Raw genomic sequence first — 24,515 nt, forward strand, 5'->3', positions numbered from 1 at the left:
ATACAACTAGGAAGTGAAATCATTTGTTATTCTTAAGAACCAATTTTATACATTTTATGCCTATGGAACTGCTTTCTGATCTTATTATTTAAAAAATAATGACCAAGACCCATTTATATTTTTTGCCAGCCACCGAGTTTTCTAAAATATTGGTCTCAAGCTTGTTTCAATAAGACTCATTAGAATTATATGTTCCATCTGGTTTTTTTGGTTCTCTTTCCTTGGAAGTTTTATAAAGTGCAACCCTGGATAGATCAGAGTTAACAGGATGATGTATATTTAACAGACATGCTTGCTTACTCATGTGGGGTTTTTGTTTTGTTTTGTTTCTTCTTGAAATTTGCAGTTAAAAGGTACCAAGGAATTGGTCGAGACCAACGGCCACAGCCATGAGGACACAAATGTAGGTACCACTGACCCAGTATTTGCTCTTGTTGCTTGATGTTGGTTGAATGCCCACAGGTATGTGGCACTTTATTTATGACACAAAGGAGATCAGAAGTCCTGCCCCTCGGTGGTTTATTAAGATTACTCTGAATGGTTTGGCAGTAAAGTGTGGTAGACAGGCACTGCTCTTGTTAGCTTAAGTTATCAAATGTCAGTTTTAGAGGTACTTGAGCTAATCTCTACCATAAAAATTCTCGTCTCCGTGAATTTCTTTGAGTCCTTTGTATTTTCAAAGCTATACACTAAGGACGTGTTGGGAGGGCAAATGGAATGAGACCAAACAGGGGGTAATAAGTTGTGTATTGCATGCGTATTTATTGAGTTTGCTGGTCACTGAAGATGGTAATGAAATGATTGCTATGCCGGAAAGGTTTCAGAGCAGACCCCGTCTCTCAGAAAAGCCCTTGAAAGCGACACCTCTCTTGTTTCTGACCCAGAACAGGAGCATGGTGCATCCATCTTCTTGATACAAGAGTAATGGTGCAAGATCCCAGTTAGCACAGACTTTTTCTCTTAGGGTTCCTTGTGTATCCAGTTGCCCAAGATTAGTCCGGTGTTCTCTCTGCCTTGGAAGTTCTGTAGTCTCAGGTGGAATATTATGCCATGTAGATCATTGTCTCTCCCTATGTATGATGGTTGTGCTTTTGTCTTTTTAAAAATCTCTCTGATATCTGTACGTATTTGATTATCGTCATCACAGAAAATGCTTACTAAGCAGTTCTTTTCACATAACGCAGAATCAGACATGGTAATGAATGCCTGATTAAGCTAGAGCTGGGAGAAATTATACACTTCATGTTCACTCTTGTTTTAATTATATACCGTGGAACGCCTGACATCCAAAGTACCAAAAAAATCCCTCTTTAATAACTACTGTTCCTGCAAAACGGATATTTAACGTATGACGTTTATGGAGAGTCTACTGCGTACATAGAGCTCTACTATGTGCTGGGGGGGTGGGGGTGGTTACAGAGAAAATAGAAGGCTTGCTGTCTGCCCTCCGAGAACTTGTAACTGAGTTGGGGATGAGGGAACACACGGGCGATAGACAGGATGTGAAAAGTGTGTCACAAGGGGAGGCAGCTGTGATGCGGTGTAGTTTGAAATCTGGACTTTGCTGCCTATTAACTGTGTCAACTGGGGGCAGGTCAGCACTTCTGAGTTTCATTTTCCTATTTGTAAAATGGATGGCGATGCCTACCTCAAACATGTGTCATGAAGTCGTAACGGGCTGAGGCATGTGAGACGTCACTACGATGGTCTCGCGGTGGTGGACAACCGAGAACAGCTTCCCAGATAGGTGGGATTTGGGTTAGCTTTGGAGAACGGAGAGGATTGAGAAAGCAGAGGAGGAAGCCATGCATACAGAGCTCTCCACGGGCAACATTGCCACCTAAATAGTTTCTCTTCCCACTCCAGTATTTCATAAACCCCCGCCTTACCGTGGAGCCTTTTTTCCAGGGTCCTGTCCTCCTGGGACACATTGCTGCCGCATTCGCGACCAGAACCTTCACATGCTTCTCCCTCAGAGTCAGTCCCTCTGTGTCTCCTGAGGAAAGCTGCCGTCAAATCCAACAAGGCAAAGTGGCAGGTTGCCTCGATTTCCTGGTCTACAAAATGGGGATGATATTACCTGTCTTTCCTTCTTGTAAGGTTTATGGTGAGAAGCAAATGAGATAATGGATGTGGAGGCACTTTGTAATTGTGAGGTTCTGAGCAGGAGGCTGTTATGATTATAAGCTCATCTGTTGGTCGAATCAAATTGACGATGCGTGTGAAGACAGGCCTCACACAACATCTAGTCCCTCTCATTTTGAGAAATGTCAAAAGGCATTCATTATTCAATGAAAAAAGTGGAAGGTCATCTTTGAAGTCTTTTATCCTTTCTAGAAGAAAGTTTTTAGCTTTGAAAGAGACCTCTCTAGAATCCAGGGTGTGGGCTGAAAAAGCCCACAATAGAAAAGTCGACAGAAGCAATGGCTGTTGAGAGACAGGGTTGAGGCCAAGTAGGAGGGAGGGGCAGCACTGTGACCAAGGGTGGGTGAGAGGTTTGTGGAATGATGGAACCCAGCAGCACTTGCCAGTGCCCCCCTCCATGCCCCCCTTTCTCACTGGGCCAAAGGTTGGGCTAGTTTCTATAATCGCTGCCTATTCTTTTAGGGCTTTCCCAGCAGGTGGATAATCCACGGGTCTTGCTCTTTTCTGTCTGTAATGTTGTCTCCTTTGGGCAGTTCCCTACTACCTTCGCTGGGTTATGTGAATGAAAAAAAAAAAAAGTTATTTTGGCCACACATTAGAAGCGCTTGCACAGTATCGGGTGAAGGTAGTTTTAAATGTCTGAAATGAAGTCTCTGTCTCCTCTAAAGTTTCCATCGGCCTTGTGGTGGTAGAAGGCATCAGGCTTTCAAACTAGATTGAGAAGATTTGGGTTCATTTTGATCCCTGAATAGCCGTGTGACCAGGGCAAGTGATTTGACTTTCACCTTCCTCATCCGTAAGAGTGCTCAGGGAAACCAGGTACATAAACACTTGGCTTAGCGTATCAATTCCCTCTCTTCATCTAGCCACATAAATAGTAGTTGGTATAGAAGGCAGAATTTTGACAGGATGAATTTTGTATTGTTGTTTTTGTTGTTTATTATTTTTTTTAAATCTATATCCAAATTAGTTAGCATATAGTGCAACAATGATTTCAGGAATAGATTCTTTAATGCCCCTTACCCATTTAGCCCATCCCCCCTCCCACAACCCCTCCAGTAACCCTCTGTTTGTTCTCCATATTTAAGAGTCTCTTCTGTTTTGTCCCCCTCCCTGTTTTTATATTATTTTTGTTTCCCTTCCCTTATGTTCCTCTGTTTTGTCTCTTAAAGTCCTCATGTGAGTGAAGTTATATGATATTTGTCTTTCTCTGGCTAATTTCACTTAGCATAATACCCTCCAGTTCCATCCACATAGTTGCAAATGGCAAAATTTCATTCTTTTTGATTGCCAAGTAATACTCCATTGTGTGTGTGTGTGTGTGTGTGTGTGTGTGTGTGTGTATACACACCACATCTTCTTTATCCATTCATCCATCAGTGGACATTTGGGCTCTTTCCATACTTTGGCTGTTGTTGATAGCACTGCTATCAACATTGGGGTGCATGTGTTCCTCCGAAACAGCACACCTGTATCTCTTAGATAAATGCCTAGTAGTGCAGTTGCTGGGTCATAGGGTAGTTCTATTTTTAGTTTTTTGAGGAACCTCCATAATGTTTTCCAGAGTGGCTGCACCAGCTTGCATTCCCACCAACAATGCAAAAGAGATCCTCTTTCTCCGCATCCTCGCCGACATCTGTTGTTGCCTGAGTTGTTAATGTGAGCCATTCTGACAGGTGTGAGGTGGTATCTCATTGTGGTTTTGATTTATATTTCCCTGATGATGAGTGATGTTGAGCATTTTTTCATGTGTCGTTTGGCCATCTGGATGTCTTCTTTGGAGAAGTGTCTATTCATGTCTTTTGCCCATTCACTGGATTATTTGCTTTTGGGGTGTTGAGTTTGATAAGTTCTTTATAGATTTTGGATACTAACCCTTTATCTGATATGTTGTTTGCAAATATCTTCTCCCATTCTGTCAGTTGCCTTTTAGTTTTCCTGATTGCTTCCTTCACTGAGCAGAAGCTTTTTATTTTGATGAGGTCCCAGTAAGTTCATTTTTGCTTTTGTTTTCCTTGCCTCCGGAGACGTGTTGAGTAAGAAGTTGCTGCGGCCAAGATCAAAGAGGTTTTTGCCTTCTTTCTCCTCGAAAATTTTGATGGCTTTCTGTCTTACATTTAGGTCTTTCAACCATTTTGAGTTTATTTTTGTGTATGATGTAAGAAAGTGGTCCAAGTTCATTCTTCTGCATGTTGCTGTCCAGTTTTCCCAGCACCACTTGCTGAAGAGACTGTCTTTATTCCATTGGATAGTCTTTCCGGCTTTGTCAAAGATGAGTTGGCCATATGTTTGTGGGTCCATTTATGAGTTCTCTATTCTGTTCCATTGACCTGAGTGTCTGTTCTTGTGCCAATGACAAGATGAATTTTAATGCAGATCATGAGGTTTAAAGCCTCTGGCACAGAGGTTATTGACTAAGACATATAGATTTTTTTTTCTCTATAATTAGTCACATGGGCAGGAATTTTACATATTATTTATTAATAATAATTATACAGGACTGGTGCAGGCTTAGCTGGATATTCTTATGAGAGTTGACAGTTGCTTTTTAAAAACAATATATTTTATTATAAAAGAAGTAGTCTGTATGAAACTGGAAAATCATAGAAAAAAAATACAGAGGTGAAGAAAAATAACTTAACATCTCATTACTCAGAGATAACCACTATTAATATTTTATTTTAGTTTTTTCCAGTCATGTGCATATATATGACCAGAGGGGAAAAGTCATAAATAAATATTATCATATTGTCTTCAGTTTTGTACATTTTTGATTTCTCATTATATCATAAGTATTTTTCTTGTCACCAAATGTTCCTCAAAGACATGATTCTTAATGGCTGTGTAATGCAGATAGGAAATAATTGAACCACAGACCTATGTGTTCGGCATTTAACTTCCCATTTTTTTACTATTATAAATAATGCTGTAATTAACATGCCCATAAATCTTGTTCTGCCTCTTTCATATTTGTTTCTGGGGGATACTGTATATTAATAGGCATGTCATGGAGTCTGGCAGGGAGTTTCAGACTTGCAGAATTGTTTAGCATTTAGAATGTCGTGTGGCAGATGGACACTTATGGTAGCCATTAGTGGTCCTGAAGGGACTCATAACAAATAGGTCTCGTCTTGCAATTTACTAACCCTCTTGCCTTAGTCCCGAGCGTTGTCCAGCTTATGGGATGTTAACCACACTTAGATTTGACCTGTTACTATTCCTTTTCTACTGTTTTTATGTTTTATTGAGCCAACAACAGTCTCTGACCAACACTTTGTCTGCTATTCCCGAGGTCCCCAAACTGACCTACCCTGGTCCCCATCTGAAGAACTGCGAGCTTGTGCTCAGGAGGAAAGTTTTCTGAGATCCAATTTAAACCCATTAGAGCCAGAACCTGAGATCACCGGCAAAGGTCTTGCTCTTCAAGAGTACTGATTTTAAATAGACTTTTCCTTGTGTTTGGAACTGGATATGTTAATGACGGCTGGGCAGTCCAACCTTCTAAGTGTACTCAAGTTTAAAACTAGCCTTTATTATGGTTCATTTAGAGATTTCAGTTATTCCAGGCCCCAGTTTTCTTTCCTAAAAGGCAAACCATAAATTTTCCTTTTATCTCTGTCTCTATCTCCTAATCCCTAGAACTTCTGAATACCTAGCCTGGTCCCTGGTAATTAATGCATAACAGATACCAAAATCTAAAAGAAAAAGAAAAATCTGCCCTTATCTTGCATCATTTTTGATGACCTTCCTCCCAGAGCTATCCCCACCTGTGATCCTTACGTGTGGATGTTTGGTGAGAAAATGGAAGAAAATGGAGGGGAAGGGAGAGGGTGAGAGAAATGCAGGAATAGGGGCATCTAGGTGGCTTAGTCGATGAGGCATCCAACTTCTGCTCAGGTCATTATCTCGTGGTTGCTGAGTTCGAGCCCGGCGTGGGGCTCTATGGTGACGGCTTGGAGCCTGGAGCCTGCTTCAGATTCTGTATGTGTCTCTCTGTCTCTGCCTCCCCCCCCCCCACTCATGCTCTCTCTGTCTCTCTCTCTCTCTCAAAAAGAAACAAACATTCACAAAAAGAATGCAATTACAATTATAAAAAAAAAAAGAAAGAAATATAGGAATAAGTAGGAGAAATCAAGTAAAGTGGCAGCTGAAGCCTGCAGCGTATAAACAATTTTGTCTAAAAGTTTCCCATTAATTTCCACTCCTCCCGTCCTCGTTTCTGCCATACAAAAGCCGCGACACCCCCGTCTTCTGGCTGCACAACCCAGGCTCACACACTGGGGTCGGAGAAATCATTTGCAACCTGTAAAGAGGCTTAATTCATGATGCTGGACGTTGCCGCCGTGAAGTACAACACCCTTCCCAGCCGACAATAAAACAAAAACACAAAAGAGAGAAACACTTTGCGGTTTTTCACGCTGCCTCTGTAAGGAAGTAAATCCTCAGAGTTGTCTTTAAATCTGTCAGAGTAAAGACGTTGGGAGTGTATAGAAGAGATGCTGTGTGAAGAACATTGTTCAAGTTGAGCACACCGCAGCAGAAAGCCATTGTTAACCGTGTATTTTAATGACGTCTACGGCTGAAGCCCCACAAGTGCTGGGTCAGTCCTCTGCCCAGGTTCGGGACGTGGCTTTCATCCTTGAGGCAGGCGAGCCCAAGAGAGAAGAATATACACTGGTGTATTCGATAAGGCAGGAAAGAAAAAGAAAAGCCCTGCAGGAAAGGCTCAGATTCTTAAAAGGCAAAGACATGAACTCAGTCCCGTCCTTTCCCCCCCATACAACCTGCCGCCTGCTCTCGAGGGTCCCCAACCTGGAACCGGAAGGGGAGTAGACAAGACAGAAAGGACTCACTCTTCCCACACCCCCATTCCACAGGCTCTGTGAGGGCAACCGGAGCCCCTGACCTGGCGAGCCGGCGCCTGGCGGGACTGGGTGTGAGACTGCGGACGGACATCACAGTTCCTGCAGCCCTGGAGATCTCTCTTCTCACTATTTCCCGCCACCCTCAGCCTGTACAGAGTCCCCAGTCTGTCCTGCCGTCCCCTTTTCACTCAGTTAATGAAGCCATCATTGTGGGGGAGGCTTTGGAATAGATCCGGGCACCAGGCGGCCTGGCTTCCATCTTGGTGCCGCCCCTTCCTGTCCAGGAGACCTTGAGTGTCTTCCACCTACATTTTTTTTCCACTCCGGAAACGAAAGTAATAATCACACCTGCCTCATTAGGGTTGTTGTGAGCATTGCTTGACAGTGTTGACATCATCGGCACGCGTTAGGCGTCGTTATTACCCCGGCCTTCCACGTGCCAGGTGCCGCACTGGGTTCCGGAGACCCGTCAGTGAGGCGTGTAGACGTGGTTTAGCCCAGGTGAGCTCAGCCCCTGTCATTGTGCCCTGCGCTTATCAAAACTTGCTTGTCCTGTGTTTCGTTCCATCAGGGCTTATTCTCTGCCATCAAGTTAATATCACAGTGGGCATAATGGGCTTGAGGTAATTGACTTGCGTGTTTCCAGCAACTCTCTGGAGATGAGACCTTTACCGTAAGGACTGGCTCCATTGAGAGGAGAATCTGACAGGAATGAGATATATGATATGTAGGTACGTAGGGAGCATGAGGGCCCCTAGAAAGCTCAACTGGAAAACCGATAGCCACTTTGTCTTCCCCCAGGGAGAGACGGACCCACGTCTCCGGGTGACTGAGGTCACCCTCGCTCCGTAGATGTTTGAAATCAAGAAGGTGGACTTGTCATGACTAAAATTTCCTTTCTGTAATATATTACTGTCCTCACATACCAAATGCTGACATCCAGAACTCGGCCTTTTCCTCAAATTACAGCTCCTGTAGCATTACTGCTTTTCTCTTGCTGATGCTTCCTTCCCCATCCTCTACCTCTGCTTCCCTCTCCACACCCTTCTGCCCTCATACAACTGCCTTACCACGTTTTCTGCTGTGAGTTAACCACGTGTCCTGCCGTTGCCATAAAATCCATAACTCCATCTAAAAAAAACCCACATTGGGGCACCCGTGTGGCTCAGTCAGTTGAGCATCCAACCTCAGCTCAGGTCATGATCTCACAGTCCGTGAGTTCGAGCCCCACACTGGGCTCTCTGCTGTCGACCCGGAGCCCGCTTCAGATCTTCTGTCCCCCTCTTTCTCTTCCCCTTCCCGGCTCACACTCTCTGTCTCAAAAATAAATAAACATTAAATAATAATAATAATAATAAAACCCACACACATCCCAACCCTGCACCCTTGAGAGGGACTGAGGCCTGGAAGAGGCTCTGTACCACACCCACTTTCCAGCCCGTGCAGAGCCCACAGGAAGGACGAGACATCAAAAACAGGCAGAGGCTGGCTTCATGGTCAGTGCTTGTTTCCAGTAAACACGTGAGAAGCTTTCTTAAGCTCCTCACTGCCAGCCAATGATGTGTTTCCCCATGGTAGAGCTGGGGACTACGTGGTCTGTCCTTTTTGTCAAGACAAGAGTTGGTAGTAGCTGCTTGGCCATGCGTTGGGTTTAGAGGAATGGAAACACCTTCTTTGCCCAGGCCAGGTTAGAGAAGTATAGGTAAAGGAGACATAAGTTTCAGCTCTATGTAAAATGGCCTCACATGGACAGGGGGACCGGTATAGCTAAAACAAAGATCTGAAACAAAACAAGTTTTCTAGTTTGGAGACCAGTTGTACGTAAAACCTTGGCTTGCAAGTAACTTATTCTGCGAGTGTTCTGCAAGACGAGCAAACATCTCTCATAAATTTTAACTTGATAAACGAACGATGTCTCGCAGTATGAATAGTACGTGTGGCCGAACGCCCCAGATCACCACTGAGCCAACGGTTCTTGAAATTCGCTTTGATAAACGAGTGCTCTGGATTACAAGCATGCTTGCAGAAGACATGACGCTCACCCACCAAGGTTTTGCTGTGCTTTCCCCTAAAGGTCGAATGATCCTACCCGATGTAGAAGCAAAAACAGTTGCTCGAAATGGAAGACTGGTGATGTATGGATCCCATAGGCCTATGTATGAATGCTCGTATCTTAAAAGCACCATTTTGTCCTTGTGAAAAATTTAGAAAATGCCGAAAACTGTAAAGAAAGAAAAAAAAAACACTTCCACTCCTTCATGTTTCCCCGTCTTTGTCTATGTGCACGTGCATACATTTTTAGCACACTTGTAGCATATCACGTACCACCTACACTTTTCCCCTTATAAGCCACTAGCCTTTCCCCCATGTTAAGTATTTTCTTAATGTGACTTTTGATGGCCACCTACTACTTCATGCCACAGATGTGCTCTAGTTTATTTAATCCATTCCTACCGTGGGACTTCAATTTTTTTTTTTTTTTTGCTGTCACAGACAGTATGCAGTGAATCTTCTTTAACCGTGTGTTAGTTAATCCATCTACCGTTTAAGGACTTTTTAAATGTGGAAGATTTCCATGTGGTTGGGATTTAGGGATGGCACGAGAGCCACTGATTCTTTAAAAATGTTGGCGCTCAAAGCCTACATGGTAAGTGATGAGATACACAGCCAACAATAATGTGTGGTCGTTACCATAGAGAGAGGAGACTGAGTTCTTCAACAGGAGAGGGAAAACAACTGCAAGGGTATTTGCATTCTAAAGAGAAAGGCAAACTGTGTGCTTCATGAACAATTTAGAAGAACAATACTGAGACACGTTATGTGGGGTTCTGGGCTGTGAACGGGAGATCAGACGTCTCGGTGGGCTAAGGACTTATATAGAGCCTGTTCTCTGTGTGGACCCCAGATCCAGACTCACAGAACCAAGCCGCCCGCACCCACATGAGGCTTGTCCACCCTCCGGAGGAAATACATAAGATCGAGAAGAGTGATCAATTAACAAAATGGGTTCGAATCCCAAAAGGAGAAAGAAGTTTTTATTCCTAATATGGCCCAGAAGACACATGTACGCCCCAAACCAGCAATAAGAGATGCATGCAGAAGCATACAGACATGACTTGAGTACAAGCAACATCATTTTAAAGTCAAATAAACCCAGAGGGCTTAATCACAGTTCTCCTGCCTCCCACGAGATACAGCTTCACACTACCTGATACGCCGATCGGAAGTGAGTAGGAAGAAAGTTTGGGAACATTCGTGAGAAAAGCCACCTAGAATGAAGGCGGACAGAAGCAGAAGCTTGTTGTAGTGCCTCCCGAAGATAGTAGGGGAGAGTGTCGGGAGCCTCCTGGACTCATACAGCTTTGGTTCCTGCTGACACAGCACCTGTTTTAGTGATCTGAAAACAGCAAGGAACAGGGATTCACCAGTGGGTAAAGGTGCCTTCTGAGTTCCATGTTAACCGCGGAGCCACCGGGCTTCCCAGACTGTTGTTGTGAGAATATTAAAGGTCTTCCACGATTGCCGCACCCCTAATTTGTGCCGATCGCACAGGAGACCAGGATGGGGAGAGGGTGAAACGTAGCAGCCGGCGGGGGGCCAGCGGTGGTCCCCATCTGCCACCTGCTCTTCCCGGGACTGCTCCGCTCAGCCGGCCCTCGCTCTGCCGGGGGGCGCTGTGTAGTTCCACACACACTGCTCATCTCCAGACCTCATCCATCACATTGCCACATAACTCACTGGACTGTGGCATTTCTTTGAGAAAGTGTGTAGGAAGATGACACAGAAGAAAAGTAGGCGGAGAGCTGGGAAGAAGAAAAAGGGGAAGAGGGGCGGGAAAGACTACGACAGGAAGTTTCCCTGTTCCATCGCCTTCTGCTGCCCGCCAGCACCTCGAAATCACGCCTGGCAGGTGGGAGAGCGGTGCCTCTCGCCGTCCCCCACACCCCTGCCAGCTCCGATGGTGAGCTTTGCTACACAAAGGTGCGTTTGCGGCTGCGCGAATCTACACGCTTCGTGAAAACTGTATCCAAAATATAAGGTTCTTGAATTTGAAGCAGCAAGCTCGGATGTTAATCTGCCAATAAAATATCGGGGGGCTTCCTGGGGGTAACTACGAAGACTATACTTGAAAAGAAATACGTCCAGACTATCCACAATCAAGTGAAGCGTGGTCTTGTCTTTCAGCCTCAAAACTCTGCCCAGCTCTGGTGAAAACACTCTCTCCGTTCCCTCCCTCTCTCCCTAGGGCTTGACGGGTGGGAATCCACTGGGTTGTGAGTTCACTGCCCACCAAGTGCGGCTCACCTCCCCTTTCCCAGCCTCCCCCGAGGGACACCCAGCCCAGCGGCTCTCTTGAGACGTCCAGTTTACGGCCACCTGTAACTGAGCATTGCCAAACCTCCATGCAGGTTGCAAACCTCACACTTTTGGCTTTCAGTGTAACTTAGGGTATGACAAAATTTCAGAATTTCAGCAAGCCGAACCGCAGTGTGAACTCCCACCCGGGTAGGAGCCCAGGTCGAACTGGGAGGAGAGCTGGTGCGCAAAGGAGGGGCCTTCGTGGGTTATGTTCATTATAGAGAGACTGTGGGACTTTTCCTGCAGAAATGGTGAGTAGTTCTGAGCTGTGCCGGTGTCAGAACCACAGAGGTCTTTGCCTGTCATCCCCACCCCGGGCAGCAGTCTGCTCGTAAACCTGCACAGTCACCTGGAGACTTGCGGGAAGCACCTTGCCAGGTATATGGAAACCGTTCTCCAGAAACCCTGCAGATTCCCCTGAAAAGACTCACCAGCCTTGGAACACTTAATAGTTGTGTGTGTGTGTTTTTTTTTTCTTTCACATTTCTTCCTATTTGATTTTTTTTTTTTCAAGAAAATCCTATAAGCCTCGGGCTTCCCAGCCCTGAAATTGCCCTTGTAGGGGAGATTTGTGACTGTGATGTTCAGCATCACCGTCATTTTTATTGTTATGTCAGCTTCCCCATGAGTTTGCAGAGTGCCTTTGTTTGTCTGGACAGTTTCCAGACTGTTCAGTGTATGCTGATGAGCTACTTTTTACCTGCCTTGCAAATTCCATCTGTTTCCAAGCCCAGCTCAATTCCCCTTTCTTGGGGCCTTATCCCAGGCTCAGCCCAAATCAGTTACCATCTTCTCCATATTCCCACAGTATTTATCTGCATTCCAAACATTCCGAACAACCCAGTTACGATAGGCCTACCGCCTCGATGCAGGCATACGTGCCTTCATGGCAGGTAATATGTATATGCCTTACAGAACCTGTCCCAGTGATGAGCCCACGTAGGTAAATACGTTTGTAACATTTAAAATACTTACCGACGGACGATGTAATTGACATAGAATTTCTAGCAGCCTGGGACAGCTCTGTGAATCTGCCTGGCCTGGTGAGGTGAAAGGTACACACACTTCTTTGTGGATATTATAGGCAAGTGACCTTGAAGGTGAACGTGCTCCATTCTGGTTCACTTGAAGACGTGTACAAAAGTCTTGTAGACTGTGCAAGTTAGAACGGAGGTGATACAGGGACCACCCCACCTCACCTTTATTTTATGCGTGTTCATTTGGCATATGCCTTCTTACCTAATTGGCGTGTGTCCGTGAGTCTTCCATTCTCGAAGGCAGTATTTCTCAAACTTTATCAAGCGGCAGAATCTAATGGAGAGCTTCTTAAAAGTCCAGATTGCTGGACTCCAGCCCAGAGTTTCGGATTGGGTAAATCTGGGCTGGGTCCCACAGATCTGCATTTCCAACAAACTCCCACATGATGCTGACTATACTTTGTGTAACTGCCAGCTGCTTTCCACCCTAGCCCAGGTTAGGGGCTGCTCTGGGCTCCCACGGCACCCAAGGCCAACCCTTGTCGTGGCTTCTGTCACACTGTGTTTTAATATATTTGTTATGCCTCTCATCCCCTGGACACATAGGAACTACTATGATTCATCTGTGGCTCTTGTCTAGCACAAAGCCTACCGTATGGTAGACGCTCAAAAAATACTTGATGAACATTAAGAGGGGTAGAGGCCCAAGAAAGAACTTCTCTGCCATTCAGCCCCCGAAAGAAAATACTACCTAATTCGTAACTGCCAGACTGGAGTTCGTAAGAAATCACATCCTTTCGGAGAGTACGCGAAAGACCGCGGACTCACAGCTTAGCCGGGTCCGTCCACATCCAGGTGCGGGCCAGTGCAGGGGTGTAGGCACAGTACTGCGTGGGGAGCATATGCCACCGCAGCCCAGTCACTGCCCTCAAGGAGCACATGACCCACTGAGGAGACTGCATACGGCAAAGAGCGGAAATCACTAAAGACTGGCTCTCGGCAAGGAAGAGGACTTGGGGCAAGATGAGGGATTTGAACAAAGTGGAGAAGTTGTGACTCCGTGAGAGGTGACTCAGACAGCAGCACAGACTAATAGCTCCAGAGTCTGAGTGTCGGGGGCCCAGTCCCGGAGCCACTGCTTTCCGGGTGTGTGAACTCAGGAAGCTACTCCCCTTCTCTGGGCCTCAGTTTTTCCATCTGTAAACAGGGATGTAATAGTACAAACACCTGGCACCTACCAAGCGTTCAGTAAGTATCATGACCATTGCTCGTATGATTTTTTTATTCAGAGAACTTCGTATGCCAGATCCACTGCGCATCAGCCCTCCAGCCACTTAGTTCTCGGAATATTTCTCGCGTCGCACGTGCGAGAACACAGAGGAGACAACTGGACTCTGGTGTGTTGGAGAGGGGAGACAATTGGGTGTTTACTGAGATAGTGTGCCTGGCCAACCTTGTGAAGTTCATTTTACGTGAATAATAATGAAATGTCTTTCTCATTTATCAGATTGCATCCCATCTATTCTCATGACCTAATTTACCACCATAAAGGTCAAAAAACTCTGAATTTTAATATTATCATTAGTAACGTAAACTCAGCAGGTGAAAATTATGATAGTGGGTGCTTTGTAGCGGAGAAAAATAAGAAATGTCATACTGAGAAATGAACTGGGAAAATAACATGCCAGGAGCACCATAATACAATTAATCTTTACCAGCAATAGAGTCAGTATCATACAAGATAAATCAAACCAACTAATTCTGGATGCACATACATACATTTAAAAGTAGTTCGCTTTAGTTTCTTCTGTTTGCTTCTCCGTTTTTATTGGTTAAGGAGATTTTTCATGTCAGTATGTTTGCAAGGCTATGAAGGGTATGTACTTGCATAGGCAGAGCGGCGTGGGGGACATTTTTTACACACTGAAGAGAAACACACAACTGTGTTTGAGGCCAAGTGTGTTTGGGAACACCTACAAATGGCATATAGCAAAACTAAAAATAAAATACTACAGCTTACACTTTAAATAATGAATGGAGTTATTAGACTACAAAGGAATGTTTTCCCACCTTTAGCTCATTGGTATTTAATATGACTGTCACAAGACTATGCCAAAAGAAAGCCACTCATTTGCCAGCTTGAGACCACGGTCTGAGCATGGTGTGAACTGTCATAGCCGTAATTAAGTTATGATCCAGGCAGCAGTGACGCTCTTACTATTTAATGGGAAACTTTACAAAATTGAAATTAGTCTTTCCTGTCAAAGTCTCCGTTCTCTTATTAAAAGTACATGTGGGAGAATCCCTATTTTTCAAATAAGAGCCAGATATGTATACGTGTGTGTACATATACGTATACGTGTGTGTATATTATGTTCTAGAGAGAGGGGGGGAGGGTTATATATGAGATATAAAAGGTAAATATCTGAATGTTAATAATGCTTACGGCTGGGTAGGCAAATTTGAGTTAATTTCTATTTTCTTTTTATATTTTTATAACTTTTCTCCACTGAAAAGATGTATATATCAAATTTGTATTAAAAAAAAACAAGAGAAGTTATTAACTAAGAATTAAAGCAAACTGGAGAACTGTCTTAAGTTTGGGAAAGGAAAGGAGAAGAACAAGGTTATAAGCTTATCATGGTCTCCAGAAGAGTGAATATTTAAATTCAAAATGTATCGAAGGCATTAATAATAGATGCAAACGAAAAATTCACTTTTTACCTTCTTCAATCCAAAATAGTGAAGAAATGATTTTACTTTAAAATGATGCTACAGCAAATGCATTTAGAAACTGAAAGAATGCAAAATAGCCAAAGCGACTGCACTGGCTTTTTCACTGTCCCCTGCAATATATTCCTCAAAGTGTTCTTGTAAATCACCCACCCCAGGCCAAGCGTCCCGACCAGACCCTATGACGACCGGTTAGTCTGACCTATGATTACGCTCTCTCTGTGTGGTAACAGATTGATCCGATTGATTTAATTCACAACTTATTACTGAGAGTCCACTCGTTACTCTTTCAAAAGATACTGGTTGCAGGTACGCTGTGTACAAGGGACTGTTCCAGGTGCCGAGGACGTTGTTCCTGTGTCGCGAAAGGATTAAAGGTAGAGCAGTCTCTCTGAGTCTGGGCAACTCGCGATGGTGACAGGGAGCCTTGGTAATACTTCTGCTGGGACAGCAGGTGTGCGCTGGGACTGTGCAGGAGGGAGAGAGACGCAAGGTGGGCTGGAAAGTCATTCCCGGCCCAACCGCTCTCCTGAGCTCATGCGCCATATTTCCAGCTGCCTTTCCGAGGCCTCACATCCGGTATTTCTAAGTTATTGGAGCCTGTACTTCTCATTCTTTGTGCCCTCTGATTCTAGTATCGTTATTCTGCTAGTCATCCGGACTTCACTTATTTAACTCTTTTTTAACTCTCCTCTTTCCTCTGTTTCACACACGGAAGCTGTCCATTCTCCCTTTAGAATGGCTTCTGTGTCCCCTCGTCCAAAGAAAGTCTGTCACCACCTAACGACAGCAGGCAGCCGGGCCCCGTCCCTGCTAACGCTGCTCCTTGGCCAAGCCCCTGCTGGCCTTCTGCCTTGCTCCGCTTTGCTTTCATGACTATGCAAGAGCCAGTCTGGCTCCGAATGGGCAAGGCCTGTAGGCAGCGCTCAGAAGAGGATTTGATCCTAGTGTTCAACGGGCATTTTTCAGTTGACGAGGATTGTAATAGGTGCCAGGAGGGCGTTCGAGAGAGGCAGCCTCGCACAGTAATTAGGACTCTGGAGTGAGACAGCATTGATTCGAATATGACATCTGCTGCTTCCTAGTTGTGTGATCTTAGGCAAGTCATTAGCCTCTGTATGCCTCACTTTCCTCGTCTGTAAAAGGGGAATGCGGTAATACCTCATAGGGCTGTTATAAGGATTAAATGAGTTCACATTAGTAAAGTCCTTATAATACTGGCTGCACGTAGTAAACACTCTATAGTGTTTATTAAATAAATATAACCAGGAATGACAAGACAAGATGGCTACCAGGAGAAATACTGTATCTGGATAGCTCTGGCACCTAAACCACACGGAGCTTTCACCTGTCCTTCTTGAAAGGGTCCACTTAACAGCCTGCAACCAGTTCTCACCTATCTTAATCTTTGCAATTGGAAATCTTAGAAAACGCAGTTCCTGGAGCCTCTGAGGACATAATGCATGCCCTCTGGGTCCAACAATGGAATCCCAAGGAGATGGGACATCTTGGCACGTCACAGGGGGATGCACTGCGAGGCAGCTAACCGCAGGAGCCCTGCATGTCTGCTTCCACATGGTCTCTCTGAGGCTCCCCTCATGCAGACCCTGATCATCAGGCTTCTGAGGAAGGGGCACAGGTCAGTGAGTGCCCATGACCCTTGGGGCTGACGGCACCAAGCTTCAGCAAGTGGGAAGATTAGCAAGGACTTGCGACTTCCTACCCACAGAAAAATTCCCCAGATCCCGCTCACTCTTGGGGACCGAGGCATTCTTACTTTCCTTTGAACCATAAGAAAACTTGAAGCTTCCTCAGGTACTCCTTCTCATCCGTCCTTTCCTCATCCGTGTGTTTCTTCACTGCTTTTCTCCCTCTGCTTCCTCTTTCCTTTCTAAACGAAATCCAGGATAAGTACATGTTGTCTGTACTGACTTGGCTGCCTTATCCTGAAGGGAAGTTCCAAGTCAGGGAAAAGGACACAGAGCAGGCACGGGATTCTGGTGCAAGAGGACGCTGCAGAGATTGTGTGCTTCAAATCCCACTTTTTACGAACAAATAATGAAACAAGGGCACACAGCAAGTCAGTAGCAATTAGAACCAGTCTTCTGTGTCCAGATCCATTTTTTCCACTCTCCCAGACCATTATTTAAGGGCCATTCCCTCATTTGTCAGCCACTGGGCACCTGCTCTGTGATAGCCACTGGCCCATCAAGAAAAGTGTGAAAGGCGCCTCCATTCTCTTTCCTCCCCTGACCACAGTTATAATCTTCTGAGGAATAGCTTGACAGTTATTCGAGACTGTCATGTCACTTGATGGATTGCCGTCGGTACTTAGAAAAAAAACGTGAGTAAAGGATATTGAGGTAGCTGATTAGCATCTTGACTATGGTCTCCAGGGCCCCTCGATTCATAAGGTGTGATGTTTAATGGTAGGGCTTAGGAGCAAACAGCAAAACAAGGCTCCGGAACAAGGAAAATAGGGAAGGAATGCGAGCCTTATGGTGCGGTGCCGGCAGATGGGAGGTGACGTGGTGAATCTTTGCCCTGCTGATCTTGACGACTGTCCCACTCACCTTGTACTAGTGGCTATAGAGCCCACCAGCCCTCGGAGTGCCACAGGGGAGTCACACGGTGAAGGTCTCGCTACTCAGTGTGTGGGGAGGGATGTCACTCATTATGGTATTCAGTAAAGTAGTCAGCTCTTACTGGCTGTGCTGTACCATTTTGTCATCTATATGTGACTGGCTCCTTTGTATTTCTTTTTAAATTATCAGGATAGTGGGATAGTAAGACAACCTCAAACATTTAGAAAATAGAAAATATGCACAGTTTGAATGCCCCCACAGTCACCACTTTTGCCTACGTGTTTTCATATAATGGCAGTCAAGGTCTTATACAGAATTCTTGCACGGATTCGGTACCCCAAGTATGCGTTATACACCTGTTCTGTATCCAGTCAGTCCTGAGAATAATAAAAGTGAAGACCGATGATAGAAATGATGCCGCAGTATATATTTCTTGACGTTTACAGTTCAAAAGCACTGTCTCACATAGGACATTTGGCTTTCACAGCAACTTTGGGTCCTTATCCATGTTTTACATAAGAGAAAGCTAAGTTGAGCCTAAAGTTAACATACATAATGGTGACAGATTGAGAACACAGTTTCCATCAGCCACGCTGCCTCACTTGCTTGGAAATGGTGACTGCCCTAAAGGCGTTGATGATTTTGCTGAAAAAACAAAGTCAGATGAGTCAGTTCTATCAAAATGTATAAATGATCAACTGCCACATAAGTGACATAGAAAATGTGCAGCGATAAGGAAAACTTGCAAACAGCCTGGAAGAAAGGCCTCTGAGAGATAAGGGACTTGTACTATGTGTAAAATGTAAGCAGGAAGTGATGAAGAAAAGGGAGGAGGCTTTCGAAGGCTTTCGAAGAACATATCTGGACATAATATATACAGAAGATAGGCTATTTTTGGTAGGATTGAACCAGAAATGCCAGCTCTGATCTGACATCTTCCCATAGGGCATCAGAAAGCATCCACGTTTTAAACTGGAGAGTGACAAAGTGAACGTGGCATTTTAGATAACTGGTCTGGTAACCTCATGTAAGATAGATTGGAAAAGGAAGAGACCAGAGGAGGAGACAAAGTAGGAGGTTCTCGCGGTAGTCAAAGAGCTGATAGCAGAGTGCCAATAATAGAGACGGGAAGGGGCCAGGAGAGACATTGCACAGAGAGCTGATAGAATTCGGATCTAGAGAGGTCTTAGAAGCACTTAGGGGACAGGAGAGAAAAAAATCAAAATAAGATGAATATTCCAAGCCCCTGCAGGTGGAAGAATGATGGTCCTACTAATAGATACGGAAAAGTTAGAAGAGGCTGCAGCCTGACAGGTGAGATGGATTGGATTTTGGAGAATTTTGGAAGACCCACATCAGGCAGGACCTGAGCTCAGACTTTTTTTTTTTTTTAACAAGGACATTTGCTTAAATGAAGCTTTACACAGAAGTCCTGTGTTCAAAAACAGAAGAAAGCAGTAAAAGAGTGGGAATTCTAGAGGTCTGCTCTTGGAACCTTCCACATCACCTCTGTAGAGCCGATAGGACTCCCTCGAGCATTATTCAGAGATGACTACTCCGCCCAGCACCCTCATTTGTAGACAATTGATCTGAGGCTTGTAGAGGTTAAGTAACTTGCCCAAGGTCAACCAGTTGTTAGTGGAAGAGTCCAGGCTAAAACTCTAGTATGTGGTGCGTTTTGTGCCACCTCATGGCCACCCTCACGCTGGATTCAAGCTGGGTAGTGGCAGATTCAAGCAGACAAGCCCAGTGGTCAGCCAGTGAAAAGAATAGAAGTTAAAGCGCTCAGTGTGATGACCGTTGAACCCAGGAGAATGAAAGCCCTCTGGTAAAAGGGAATAGAGAAGAGAAAGTGGTGACGGAACTCTGGCAGTTCCCAAAGTTAGAGTATAAGAGGAACAAAGTAATGCCCTTCTCCATGTGTAATGGGCCAGCAGAGGGAATTTAAAAACCAGTGAAAACTAAACAAACTTTAGGAGGACAAAGACCAGGACCTTTTCTGTAACAGGAGCAAGTGTGACAGATGTCAGCGATGTCAGACATCACATGGTAAGAGACTGAGAAAAACAGTCACTGAGAATCTTTCAAAGGACAGTTTCATGGGCTGATGGATGAGAGAGTGGAGATTTCAGGTGGGAAGGCAGTAGACACAGTGGGTGTATACCACATATTCAAGCAGCTTTGTGATAGCAAAGAAATAGCAACAAAGTTAAGGATTAAGGTCACAAGAATAATGAAATGAAAGGGATAACAAAAGGAGTCTATGAAGCTGGAGAAGCCATGTTCTTGGTTCTTAGGGGTTTGGTGGATGGAGGGGAATGAAAACAAAACAACAGGGACACTTCTAGATCAGCAAATTAGTGAGAAAGAGCTTTTCTACGTGGATCAATTCCTTTGGTCATTTCTCAAAGTGATTGACAAGGATTCTTAGAGGAGAAATTTCTGCCTTCAAGCAGCTGACTCTTAAAAAGTCTTTGAAAAAGTCCATGGTATCTAGTTTCCAGTTATTGAAAACCTCTTCTTCCAGCTCTTTAATGATTCCTTCTAAGTGTCACAGAAATTAGAGTTAAAAGGTGGGCTGAGAAAAGATTTGTTAGGTAATCGTGTCCATTCTCTTGCCAAGTGCAGAATTGTTACCCATTGGGCATTTTGTAGACTGGAGTGCTTTTTACTGTGTCAAGTGAATGGTGTTTCCACCACTTGCCTTGGAATACTATTTCATAATCCTATTGATCTCACCGCGAAGAGACTTGTGATCCCCATCCTCATGTTCTTTCCTACTTACACTTGATATACCATTAACAGTTTGTCCTTAGTAACCTTCTCGTAATCCTGTCTCCTCTTATCCACATCTAGTCTGCAGTCTTCAGGCATCTGAAACCCCATCTCCCTAACATCGAGTAGACACATAATTCTTCAGGGCTTGTCACGTCATCAGGGTAGAGGATTTCGATGTGATAAAAGATAAAGTGTCTTCATCATTTTATGTTTCTAATGATGAAACTTTTCTATTCTGAGAAGGTCCCTTCCATTTTCTAGAGATGTGGGCTGAGAGGGAATAATAAAAGCAGTGATATTTTTAAGAAAGGGGCAAAGCCTTTCTAACTTGCGATCTAATGTCCCAGTAAAAAAAAGTGTCCCTGATTACTTAATAGCTATGTTGGAACATCCTCAGTGGAGAACATGAAATTCATAGGCGGAGTCATAGACTTCAACCACGTTTCTTCCAGGGTTAGATATGAAGCATACACTGGTTATGGCCTCTGATACCCTTGAAATCATATTCTTGAAATGTACTCTTTTTTTGACTATTTATTTTTTATTTACTATCTATTTACTAATAGTGTTTACTATTATGGCCGATTTGTGCCTAATGTGATGGGTTGTTCTCAGAAAAGGTCTTGGCAAGCCCTCTTTTGAGGAGTTTGGGCCACCAAGCAGCCATCCCAGGCTTCACCAGATTTATCCTCATGGATCCAACAACCTGATAATTGCCCCACAGAGGAGCCCAGATGGAAGCTCATGCAGTGAGCTATGTGACAGGAGAGGAAAACTGAGCTTGGGGAATTCACCTCTTCTATATCAAGTAGTAAGCCAGACTTTTCTTTGTCCCAAAAGGAGGGGACATGAAGGTTGCTGGCTGCAAACACAAATGGCCTACAGAAAGAGCTGTCCGGGCCTTGCTTCTAAGCTCAAAAACCTCTACATCCTATTTTTCTCCACAATATCTTGACAAGATGTCATGGAATACTTAAGTTCAACATTTCCAACCTTGGAGGCATCATCTCCTATACTTGCTGTTTTCCGGTTCACCAAGGTACTTGCTCGTCCTTACATTTACTCATCCACCAGGCCATCAGATTTTTTTAGTTCTACCTCTTAAGTAGCTCTTACACTTTGCACTCTACACACCACTGACGTGGTTTTGAACCCTTATCATGAAAAGTAAACAATAAACAGGCTATTTGCAGTAGACCCCAACTTGGCATCCCTGCCTCCAATTTCCTTTCCCTCCGAACGATTTTCCTAACATGCGGAATCACTCACGTAACTCCTCTGCTGAACAACCTTCAGTACTTAAGCTTTCCAAGTAAAATCCAGACTCCTTATCATCATCTACCTACTTTTCCAGCTTCATCTACCGACATTTCCCATAAGCTTTCTTACAGACCTTTTATAAAAGACTTGCTTGCCGACCCCAGCGGGGGGGGGGGGGCACACACTTCTTGACACTTTAGACTCAGTATCCTGAACACATTAGCATTACTTGGCATACAGTAGGCATATAATACACGTATGCAGCGTAAATATTCATTGGATGGCTGAACAGAAAACCGGGCTTAGCTGAAAATGCGACAGAGGTGTGACTTGGGAAATTATTTAGCCCCACATTCTCTCTGTATTCTTTGCCTCAACCAGTCATGATGAAGGAGCTCTTGTGACAAACATTGGATGACCATTTAGATTTGTAGGCACTAAGGGGAAACATGGAAAGAGGGGATAGAAGTTGCAAATATGCTGCTTTGTTTTTTGTTTTAATTAATTGATTTATTTATATTTCATTTTATTTTCTTTTAATTCCAGAGTAGTCAGATTCAGTGTTGCATTGGTTTCAGGTGTCCAATATGGTATTTCAGCAGTTCCACACATCACGCAGTGCTCATCATGGCAGGTGTACTCCTTAATCCCCATCACCTATTTCCCATCCCTCCACCCACCTCCCCTCTGGTAACCATCAGTTTGTTCTGGTAACCATCAGTCTCTTTCTTGTTTTGCCTCTCTCTCTCTCTCTCTTTCCTTTGATCATTTGTTTTGCTTCTTGAATTCCACATATGAAAGAATCATATGATGTTTGTCTTTCTTTGACTCATTTTGCTTAGATCCTCTGTATCTTCATCCATGTCGTTGCAAGTGGCAAGATTTCATTCTTCTTATGGCTGAATAATATTCCACTGTATATATAGACCACTTCTTTATCCATTCGTGAACTGATGGATAGCTTCCCTATCTCGGCTATTGTAAATAATGCTGCAATAGCCATAGGGCTGCACATATCCCTTGGAATTAGTGTTTTTTGTATTTTTGGGGTAAATACCCAGTAGTGCAATTACTAGATCATAGGGTAGTTCCTTTTTAACTTTTGAGAAACCTCCGTATTATTTTCCACAGTGCCTTTACCAGTTTGCATTCCCACCAGCAGTGCAAGAGGGATCCTTTTTCTCCACATCCTCTCGAACACTTGTTTTTTGTGTTGTTAATGTTAGCCATTGTGACAGTTGTGAGGTGATAGGTCATTGTAGTTCTGATTTACATTTCCCTCATGATTAACGATATTGAACAACTTTTCTTGGGTCTGTTGGCCATCTAGATGTCTTCTCTAGAGAAATGTCTGTTCATTTCTTCTGCCCATTTTTTAATTGGATTATTCATTTTTTGGGTGTTGAGTTGTGTAAGTTCTTTATATAGTTTGTATAATAACCCCTTACCAGATATGTCATTTAAAAATATCTTCTCCCATTCAGTAGGTTTTGTTTTAGTTTTGTTGTTTCCTTTTCTGTGCAGAAGCTTTTTATTTTGATGTAGTCCTGTTTATTTGTCCTTTTGTTTCCCTTGCCTCAGGAGACACCTAGAAAAATGTCGCTATGGCTGATGTCGGGGACATTACTACCTATGCTCTCATCTAGGATTTTTATGGTATCAGGTCGCCCATGTCTTTCATCCATTTTGAGTTTATTTTTGTGTATGGTGTAAGAAAGTGGTCCAGGTTCCTTCTTTTGCATATAGCTGACCAGTTTTCCCAGCACTTTTTCCTGAATAGACTTTTCCTGTTGGATATTTTTGCCTCCTTGATTAAATATTCACTAACTATATAATTGTGGGCTTATTTCTGGGCTATTCTATTCTATTCTATTCTATTCTATTCTATGGATCAATATGTCTGTTTTTGTGCCAGAACCATACTTCTTTGATTACTGCAGCTTTGCAGTATATCTTGAAATCTGGGACTGTGATACCTCCAGTTTTGTTCTTCTTTTTCAAGGCTGCTATCGCTATTCAGGGTCTTTTGTGGTTCCATAGAAATTTTTTGGATTCTTTACTCTAGTTCTGTGAAAAACACTATTGCTATTTTAATAGAGATTGGATTAAATCTGTAGATTGCTTTGTATAGTAGGAACATTTTAACAGTATTTGTTCTTCCAACCCATGAGCATGTAATGCCTTTCCATTATTTTTTTTATCATCTTCAATTACTTTAATCAATATTTTATACTTTTCAGAGTACATACAGGTGTTTCATCTCCTTGGTAAAGTTTATTTGTAGGTATTTTATTCTTTTTTCACACAATTGTAAATGAGACTGTTTGCTTAATTTCTCTTTCTGCTGCTTCATTATTAGTGTATAGAAATGCAACATATTTCTGTATATTGATTTTATATCCTGCAATCTTGCTTATTTCATATATCGCTTCTGGTAGTTTTTTTTTTAAGTCTTAGGATTTTCTTTATAAAGAATATTATGTAATCTGCAAATAGTGAAGGTTTTACTTCTTCCTTACCCATTTGGAGGCCTTTTATTTCTTTCTCTTATGTGTTTACTGTAGCTAGGACTTACAGTACTATGTTCAATAAAAGTAGTGAGAGTGGAGTGGACATTCTTTTCTTGTTCCTGACCTTAGGAGAAAAGCTCTCAGTTTTTCACCATTGAGTATGATGTCAGCTGCGGGTTCTTCATATATGTCCTTTACTACATTGAGGTATGTTCCCTCTAAACCTGCTATTTTGAGGTTCCCTCTAAACCGGCTTTTATCATGAATGGATGTTGTACTTTGTTAAGTGCTATTTCTGCATCT

The 24,515-nt window shown here is 43.6% G+C and overlaps 1 protein-coding gene across 2 annotated transcripts in view; it reads left to right on the forward strand.

Annotated features, from left to right (window-relative positions):
• Positions 1–24,515, forward strand: part of ENOX1 (ecto-NOX disulfide-thiol exchanger 1) — a 270,650-nt gene that overhangs the window by 211,129 nt on the left and 35,006 nt on the right. Inside the window, exon 13 of one of the 2 annotated variants that reach the window (XM_042976177.1) lies at positions 347–403. The exons of the other annotated variant lie outside the window; for it this stretch is intronic. Coding sequence (XP_042832111.1) covers positions 347–403 — 57 coding nt within the window. The remainder of the gene's footprint in view (positions 1–346; positions 404–24,515) is intronic. 2 annotated transcript variants of the gene reach the window in all.

Source organism: Panthera tigris, chromosome A1 (assembly GCF_018350195.1).
Source record: "Panthera tigris isolate Pti1 chromosome A1, P.tigris_Pti1_mat1.1, whole genome shotgun sequence".
NCBI classification, from domain to species: Eukaryota; Metazoa; Chordata; class Mammalia; order Carnivora; family Felidae; genus Panthera; species Panthera tigris.